Source organism: Anabrus simplex, chromosome 11, assembly GCF_040414725.1.
Source record: "Anabrus simplex isolate iqAnaSimp1 chromosome 11, ASM4041472v1, whole genome shotgun sequence".
Taxonomy (NCBI): Eukaryota; Metazoa; Arthropoda; class Insecta; order Orthoptera; family Tettigoniidae; genus Anabrus; species Anabrus simplex.
In genome coordinates, this window is record NC_090275.1 from 83479312 (window position 1) to 83489239 (window position 9928).

The window sequence follows — 9928 nt, forward strand, 5'->3', positions numbered from 1 at the left end:
CACAACCACGTTTTAAGTCCCTACAACCAACTGTTTTCGAGATATTGACAACACTCCCCATCTGTATGCATTAACAGAATAAGATAATTGCTGAAATTCGTAAAAGAAACTAACTTACACCCTCTTAACAGTAGATAGAGTACAATGCATTAGATATGACAAAACATGCAGAAAACAGATTTCTTCTGAGGCTTCAAAGAGGAAAAAAATGGAGCTACTGTGAACTTTAATGGCGCTCAAAACAAATACGGATTATAAATATTTAGAGACGACAAACGCTAGTTTTTACGGGACAACAGTTCATAATACGGGATGCAAATGTTTCACATCAAGTACGGGATGTCCGGTACAATACAGTACAGGTGGCAAACCTAATTACCTTCTGCCAAATGTCGGCAAGGCGTTCTCTGTGACGGAGCGCCCTACTGCACGGAGTGCAGGTGCCATGTCAGGAAATACGCAGCGTCGGAGGAGTTCCTTCAACTTCGGAAACAGGTCGATGTCACAAGGACTCATGTTTGGTGAGTACAGTGTGTGTTCCACGATCTCAATGCGACCCGCACAAACGCCTTGACCCATCGTGCAACCATCCTATACGGCAGTGCATTCTCGCTATAGGCTTCACGTAATCCTCGGTAACATTCTGATGCATTTTTGCAACGGGCAACCTCGAATTTAATCCACGATCGCTGATCTCATTTTGAAAACATGCTTTAAAACTGTGAAATCGACACTCTTCACTTCCACGCATCACAGCAAAAACACTCCCATATCGTATTTGCGCATGCCCGATCTCCTGCGAGTGTTTGGACTACGTTGCCACATCTTTATTTACAGCCCTCGCATTTAAAACTCTAGCATGACATAATTTGAATCAAGCGCTGCTTACAAACATAAGACACTAAAAGCAACACACAATACAAGATAAATAGCCAACTCACAATAACATGTCGCATGTTCAACCTGTCCTACTATTTTCGGGAATACATCCCTCGTTATAACACCATCGTGTAGTTGGCGCAATAAAGAAGTCGGTATTAAATCGAGGTCTCGTTTTGAAACATTAATTTGAATAACTTACGCTATGTAGTGATATACTGTACAGGGATTATCTGGAATAGTATTAAATAATTCCACATATAATTGATGTAAGTATTTTGTATTCGGACAATACCGTGACAGATGTTACATGCAAGTTAAGGATGTAGATGATTTACTTACCGCTTGTAACACAGCCACGATTATAGTTCCCGTCTTTAGGGAACACCCACAGCAGCACTGTGACACTTTTAGCACCATTTTGTCTGAAAAAAAAAAAAAAAAAAAAAAAACCATTCAGTGACCATGGTAACACAAGGAGCTACAGTTCGAAGCTAGGGCAGGGAAAGAAGTACACTCAGATTCTCGATTCTCTCTCTCTCTCTTTTTTTTTTTTTTTTGCTCGTTGCTTTACGTCGCTCCGACACAGTCAGGTCTTATGGCGACGATGGGACAGGAAAGGCCTAGGAGTGGGAAGGAAGCGGTCATGGCCTTAATTAAGGTACAGCCCCAGCATTTGCCTGGTGTGAAAATGGGAAACCACGGAAACTCAGATGCTCTTTTGATGATGATGATGATGATGATGATGATGTTGTTGTTTGTGATTATTGTTGTTAAGGGGCCTAACATCCAGGTCAACGACCCCTAATGGTTAAAGATGAAACAAACAGCAAAATTTACCCACTGAGTAGGATTTTTAAAAAACTTATGCTATATCACGATAGTTCGGTAAGAATTGCTGTACACAGGAGGATTAGACATGCCGCCATATTTTATAAAGTACCTTTCGTACTAGAAAGTTTAAGACTGTGCCTATTTGGAAATGACAATCCAACATGCTGTGATCGAGATGTACTTTCATGTCATAGGACCAACTTTCAGAGGTCTGCCAAATTTAAAGACTGTAGCCCTGTATTAGGCGTGAAAAAAAAAAAATATATATATATATATTTTGCTAGGGGCTTTACGTCGCACCGACACAGATAGGCCTTATGGCGACGATGGGATAGGAAAGGCCTAGGAGTTGGAAGGAAGCGGCCGTGGCCTTAATTAAGGTACAGTCCCAGCATTTGCCTGGTGTGAAAATGGGAAACCACGGAAAACCATCTTCAGGGCTGCCGATAGTGGGATTCGAACCTACTATGTCCCGGATGCAAGCTCACAGCCGCGCGCCTCTACGCGCACGGCCAACTCGCCCGGTAAAATATATTTTAAGAAACTGTGAAAAACGTAGAATATCAACAGTAGAATGATAAGAGATATCACCCACTACTAACAAAGAGCAACTGGGGGTTTGTGGGCGGAGCTCCAGCGAGCAAAGGCGAGTCTATATAATGTACGACGTAATATAAAAATAGAAGTATGTAGGCTATGAGTATACATTCCACATCTCCTAAACCACTGGAGCAATTTCAACCAAACTTGGTACGCTTATGACTTACTATCTGAAAAAAATACTGTGGGGGAAGGGGGCGGGGGAAAGACATGTTTAGCACCCCTAGGAGCGGAAGTTGAAAGGGGTGTAACATTAAAATAATAAAAACGCCCAATATTAATGTAGAATTCATAGTTTTCGGGATCACTGATATGATTAGTGACACTCCGGGTGTGGTTTAAGTCCAAGTTCAGTCCCCATCGGCATAGGGAGTGAGAAGGGATGAAAAATGAAAATATCGAAAATGACAGAGATTACGGACGAACGTGTGTTATGTTCCAGCATAGCTCCCAACCAAACTTGATACACTTACTATTTGGAAATATTATTGTAGGGGCAATAAACCCCTAGCACCACTAAGGGAATGAGATGAAATGTAAAAATATCTAAAAACGACCGTACCGAGCTCAATAGCTGCAGTCGCTTAAGTGCGGCCAATATCCTGTATTCGGGTGATAGTGGGTTCGAACCCCACTGTCGGCAGCCCTGAAGATAGTTTTTCGTGGTTTCCCATTTTCACACTAGGCAAATGCTGGAACTGTACTTTAATTAAGGCCATTGCCGCTTTCTTCCCACTCCTAGCCCTTTCGTGTCCCATCGTCGCCATAAGACCTACCTGTGTCCGTGCGACGTAAAATAACTTGTAGAAAAGACCGATATTAGTGTCGAATCCATAGTTTTGGGCATAGTTGAGATGAACTGTGACACTACGGATACTGTTTAAGTCAAAGTCCGTTCCCAATCAGGATGTGGAAAATGACCGAGATTTTAGATGTACGTGTGTATGTTCCAGTATAGCTTTCAACCAAACATGGTACACATATGATTTACTATTTGCGAATGAAAACTGTGGGGTGAGACACCCCTACGGGCGGGGGTGGAAACGGGATGAAATATAAAAGTAAAAGGAAACGACCAATATTAATGTACTCGTAGAGGTGAATACTGGCAATCCAGTTATCGTTTAAGTGCAAGTTCAGTCCCCATCGGCATAGGGGTTGAGAAGGGGTGAAAGAGAAATTATCAAAAATTGCAGAGATTACGGATGTATGTATGTCCCAGAATAGTTCTCAACTAAACTTGGTTCACATATGATTTACTATCTGGAATCAAATACAAAGTACTGTGACATTCCGGATGTCGTCTAAGTCCATGGACAATCCCATCGGCATGGGGAGTGAGAAGTGATGAGACAGAAAACATCCAAAACGATAAACATTATGGATATACAGCGTGATTGTTTACAGTTTGTATGACGTCTATATAGGAAATGATGATGATGATGATTGTTGTTTTAAGGGGCCTAACATCGAAGATCATCGGCTATGTAGGAAATCAGGTGACGCAAGATCCAATGTATTACTTCTCTGTGAGATACGGAATTTGTGCTGGCATCTCTGATGTGGAAGTTCAGGTTATTACTAGCGCTACTGACTCGTGGCTGTGTCCATCATACGAATTACTAATGCATTCACAAACTCCTTCCGAAGTTGGCGCTGAGTTAATGAAACTGACCTCTGCGATACATTTATTAAAGGTACGAGAGGTCTTCGTATTCATTGGTTCCAAAATCATACCGATAAGCCTATTAAAGGAGATGCTACGACAACGACATCACGGAATTCGTTTTATGAGGAACTGGCTTCGTGTAAGAATAATATATAATATACATATGTTACGTCGTATTCCCAGATGTGCTAGGTATTTCGTCGCTGAAAATTTGTCACCTAATAGAGCGTTGAATTTAAGATAATACTGAGGACTGCTGGAGAAGTCTACTGCTTTTCGCTTATATTGCTCTTCGGGTCCATCTCTTGTAATCAGTATTAAACATAACTTCAAGGAATTTCAATTGTCATCTCACATAAAGTGATACTACTAATCAAAAATACATATTGTAGAATATTTTATTGATCGTGTCTACTCTACTGTACAGTTCATTTTTGGAAGGTGTAGGCTGTGGGTTAGAATTCACCCACGGTAACCTCTGCCTGTCGTAAAAGACGACTTAAAGGGGACCGAGTGGCCACCGGTATAAGTGCCCCCCCCCCCCCTCTTCAATGTCGCCAACAGCATCCTCCGAGGGTAGATGAACGAATTGAGGTCAGAGCACTCTCTTGTCCTTGGGGTGATAAATTGCCCCTAAAGGTGGATGAACCTATACATATTGGTCAACGGCATAGAATGGAGAAGGCAACGGGAAACCACTCTATTAAAAATCCTAAGGATATCCCAAGTAGAATGCAACCATGGAAGCTGACATTAATGAGGAAACGTTAATTACTGATCATGGATTTCGGAACCCATGATCTGGCAGGAGAGGTAAGAGAGCTTCTCAGGTCATTAGCAAGCGAAATCCCTCTAAAACCGCCATGAAGATGGGACCATGGACGAACGCTACTGAAAGCTGGAAAACTGGATGAAGTGAAAGACCAGACGAGGAAGAATGAGGTAGATATATTAGGTATGTGTGAGACAAGATGGGAAGGAAATGGAGACTTCTACAGTGATGAGTTTAGAGTAATTTATAGTGGTGGAGAGAAAAGAGGAAAGCATGGAGTGGCAGTTATAATAAGAGGAAAATGGTCAAATAATGTTTGCAGTACCTACCATGTCAGCGACCATTTAATGATGGTGAAAATTAATAGTGCACCTGTGGACTTAGTAATAATTCAGACATAGGGCCTATTTCCCAACATCGGCTCATGACTTGGAAGAAGTGGAGACTATGTATGAAGATATTGAAGAACTATTTAAACTAACTAAAGAAAAAGATAATGTCGCAATAATGGGCGATTTAATGCAATAGTGGGATCCCATACAGGCAATAAGACAGTAGGAAATTTTGATCTGGGGGAAACAAATGAAAAAGGTGAAACTTTGGTAGATTTCTGCAGTCAAAATGATATGGTTATTACAAACACATTATTTGAAGTTCCTCTTAGAAGAAGGTACACGTGGAAGGCGCCAGACAAAAGATGATTTCAGTTAGATTATACATTCGAGGCCCGGAAGGGCGTAGTATGTCTTATTTGATGTTGGTACACGCAAGTCAAGCGCTAGTCCATGCCTTGGAAACAACTGAAAAACAGGCCTAACCGTTCTGGTTTTAGTCAGTACAGGATAGTACAACGCTAAATATTACACACTACACTTGAAGGCATGTACAATGATAAACCGAAACATAGATCCAAAAACTCTTCTCACTACCTCAAACACCCCGTAAACTACGCAAAAAGATTTAACACGGTACTATATCTACTGTCCGCATAATAACAAAAACAGATGAGAGCGTGTTATTGATTTTGTGCCTTCCTTCTCTCCATCCTTCTCCAAGTTCAAACTAGTACAGATGATATATTGATAGAGCTGACAGGAATCAATTCTGGAAGTATTCCAGATGAGTCGTATTTTCGTGCTATGCAGTATTACAGAACTCAACTTTACATAACTGAAAGATATTGCTTCCAAGAAAGAAACTCAAATAACGAAGAAAATAATAAAATGGACAACTGGTTGGTATACAGGTTGAATACTGTGGCACCCAAGTTAATGGACATCATTGTTTAAAGAATACATCTCCCTGCCATTGGAGCTAGTTACGGATACGAGAACTAAAAAATGGACTGGTTTGGCATATTAAAAAAAAATCAAATAATGGGTATCCATTGACTATATCTTTAATTAATAGCAAATTACAGTAATTAATATATTAAACAAATATATAAAATGCTTTTAACTCAAATAATGGGCACCTATTGACTATATCTTTAAGTCATATATTAAACAAACATGTAAAATGCTTTTAACTCAAATAATGGGTACCTGTTGACTATATCTTCAATTAATAGCAAAAGACAATAGTCAGCCTCTGTAGTATAGTCGTTAGTGTGATAGCTGCCACCCTCGGAGGCCCGGGTTCGATTCCCGGCTCTGCGACGAAATTTAAAAAGTGGTACGGGGTCCACTCAGCCTCGGGAGCTCAACTGAGTAGAGGAGGGTTCGATTCCAACCTCAGCCCTCCTGGAAGTGGTTTTCCGTGGTTTCCAACTTCTCCTCCATGCAAATGCCGGGATGGTACCTAACTTAAGGCCCCGGTCGTTTCCTTCCCTCTTCCTTGTTTATCCCTTCCAGTCTTCCCATCCCCCAACTAGGCCCCTGTTCAGCATAGCAGGTGAGGCCGCCTGGGCGATGTACTGGTCATCCTCCCCAGTTGTATCTCCCGACCCAGAGTCTGAAGCTCCAGGACACTACCCTTGAGGCGGTAGAGGTGGGATCCCTCGCTGAGTCCGAGGGAAAACTGACCCTGGAGGAGTAAACAGATTAAGAAAGAAAGAAGAAAAATACCCGAAATAGAAACGGGAAACTAAGACGAAAGTACTAACTGCTTTGAACCACTGATTACATGTGTTCTTGTTTGTAGAAAATTTCTGCTCGAAGTAAAAAAAAAAAAAAAAAAGGCGCACAATAATGTCACAGATTGCAAGATTTGTAAACATAGTTTAAAATATAATCACCACACTACACAATAAAAAAATAAACTCACTAGCGCATAACTATCAACTCAATATCAAGCCAACAAGCACCTAATTACCAACATTTACGACAGCAAAACAATATAAATAAAACTGAAAATATGGCAATTTGCGGTATACAGCTTCCTGTCAGTGACTAGGAGGCCAGCGCTCCAGCGGCTTTATGGTGAAACTTTCCAGTTATAGCTTTATGCTAGGATTCTCGAGCGATTGTCAAGGCCGGTATAAGGAGCGCAGCAAGAGATCCATTCGACCGTTGTATGCATGTCTTTTCCGGTTTCACTAAGAGATGGCGCCAGCGAACAGTATGCAGCGTATGAATTTGACACATACGTCAGTTTGTTCGTCTGACATTAACCTCGCAACACACACAAGTTGAGTCCGTCAAACACTAGCCTCTGTATTGGACAGTTCAGTGATCATGTGGACGTTTGTGACTGAAAAAGAACATTTGCAGCACGCATTGCTTTTCTTATTTAATCAAAAGAAAAAGGCTGTGGAAAGTCATCGTTTGCTGTAGAAACATATAGTGAACACGCTCCATTGATTAGAACATGTGAGACATGGTTTCGACAATTTAAACGAGGTGATTTCAATGTGAAAGACAGTGCGCGCTCTGATAGACCACAAAAGTGCGAAGACGACCACTTGCAGGCGTTACTGGATGATGGCCCAACTCAAACTCAACAGCAATTGGCACAAGCATTTAATGTGTCACAAGAAACAATCAGCAGACGTTTACGAGCAATGGGGAGGATCAATAAACTCAGTAAGTGGGTCCCACACGATTTGAATGAACGGCAAATGGAAAATCGCAAAGTCACTTGGGAAATGCTGTTTCAACGCCACGAATTGTGACGGGTGACGAAAAATGGATTTATTTAACCCGAAGCGGAGAAAATCGTGCTTCTCACCTGGAGAAGTCGATTCTTCAACACGAAGGCCAAATTGCTTCGGCAAGAAGACCATGCTTTGTGTCTGATGGGACCAGAACGGCATTGTGTATCATGAACTCATGAAATCCGGCGAAACCGTTAATGCACAACGCTATCACCAACAAATGATCAATTTAAATCACGCGTTGATCGAAAGATGACCGGAATGCGCCAGAAGAGATGGCAAAATGATTTTGTTACACGACAGTCTCACACAGCAAAACCAGTGAAAGACATCTTGAAATCGCTTGGATGGGAATTCCTTCAGCTCCCGCCGTACTGCTCCGACCTGGCGCCATCTGACTATCACCTCTTCGCATCAGTGAAATACGCGGTCGCAGAGCAGCACTTAAGCAATTTCGAGGAAGTTGGAAAATGGCTTGACGAATGGTTTGCCGCAAAAGACAAGCAGTTTTTCTGACTTTTTTTTTTTTGCTAGGGGCTTTACGTCGCACCGACACAGATAGGTCTTATGGCGACGATGGGATAGGAAAGGACAAGGAGTTGGAAGGAAGCGGCCGTGGCCTTAATTAAGGTACAGCCCCAGCATTTGCCTGGTGTGAAAATGGGAAACCACGGAAAACCATTTTCAGGGCTGCCAATAGTGGGATACGAACTGACTTGGTATTAATAGCTTACCTGAAAGATGGGCGAAGTTTGTAGGAGTCGATGGCCAATATTTTGAATAAACAAGAAATGAATTTCCCTTGAAAATTACGGGTTTTCTTTACCACAAAACCCGGCAAAAACTTATGCACACACGTGGTATAAAGAATACTACGGAGTAGCACCGGTCTTCTAGTAGAGGTAAAAAGAAAATTCAATTTGCTTTACGTCGCACCGACATGGATAGATCTTTTGGCTACGATGGGATAGGAAAGGGCTAGGAGTGAGAAGGAAGCGGCCGTGGCCTTAGAGCCCCAACATTTGCCTGGTGTAAAAATGGGAAGCCACGGAAACCCATCTTCAGGGCTGTCCCGAAGGCAAGCTGACAGCTACGTGATCGAAACCGCACAGCCACTCGCTCGGTATAGAGGTAAGTAAAACTATGTCCAGTTCACGAAACATTCCTTCATTTCAATCGACTGAGGAGTACAGAAGGAAGAAAAGGTTGTAATACACAAAACCAATTTAGAATCGTGCAAAGTTTATGAATGGAACGTCAGTAGGTATCTATTTTAAGAGCCCATTCATCCAGGGATTATTCTAGTCGTGTGGCGTGACACCGCTCAATAACCTGGTGAATATATTTATATTCCACAGTGACTACTTAAATTCGTGACCGAACACATCATTCATTCTGTTTCTGTATTTGATGATAAGGATTCGTAACCCTTCCAATAAGAACATACTACACCTACTATAAATGAATACTTTCAAGACCTGTGTTTTCAGGGCTGAAAAACATGAGTCCATGAACAGTCGATTCATTTATTATTTATTAATTTACTAGCTGATGTACCCGTCCTTCGCTATGGGATTCTCAGAAAGACTGATTTTGTGGTTTTCCTAACTGAAGTCAGCACAGGTCATTACAAAAACGTCAGTAGGAATGCAGCGATTAAAAGCAATGTTATTGTACCGGGAGGTACACCTCAACTCCGCACATTCAAAAGATGCGCCTTAAAGAACTCTATCTAACCAAACGTAAAACTGCTATTACATGAAGTTGGAACTTTAATCAGAAGATGTCACTACTGAAGTATTAAGTAATTGTGTTATTGTGAAGTTGCCTAAACTGACAGGATTTATTTGCTTTGTGTTTGTTTACTTCAAGAAGTTTAAACTTTCCTCCATAGATGTCATTTCAAAAACTCTGGTCATGCACTCTGGTGCAAGGTGGAAGAACTTATAATTTAAAGAAGTATTGTGTTTCTAGGTTTTTATAACTGAATCAATGTCCATTTATTTTCTGGTTGGCAACACTTCCTTTTCTTTCCGCCAGTTATTGAATGTGACCAATCACTAATATTCTGTACTTATTT

At 41.4% G+C, this 9928-nt stretch overlaps 1 protein-coding gene across 1 annotated transcript in view; it reads right to left on the minus strand.

Moving 5' to 3' along the window:
- LOC136883363 (uncharacterized) overlaps window positions 1-8007 on the minus strand; it is a 33263-nt gene extending 25256 nt beyond the window's left edge. Inside the window, exons 1-2 of the mRNA XM_068229613.1 lie at window positions 7923-8007; window positions 1222-1304 (exon numbers count right to left, since the gene is read on the minus strand). Of these exons, the coding sequence (XP_068085714.1) occupies window positions 1222-1304; window positions 7923-8007 (168 nt within the window). The remainder of the gene's footprint in view (window positions 1-1221; window positions 1305-7922) is intronic.
- Between the last annotated feature and the right edge of the window lie 1921 nt (window positions 8008-9928).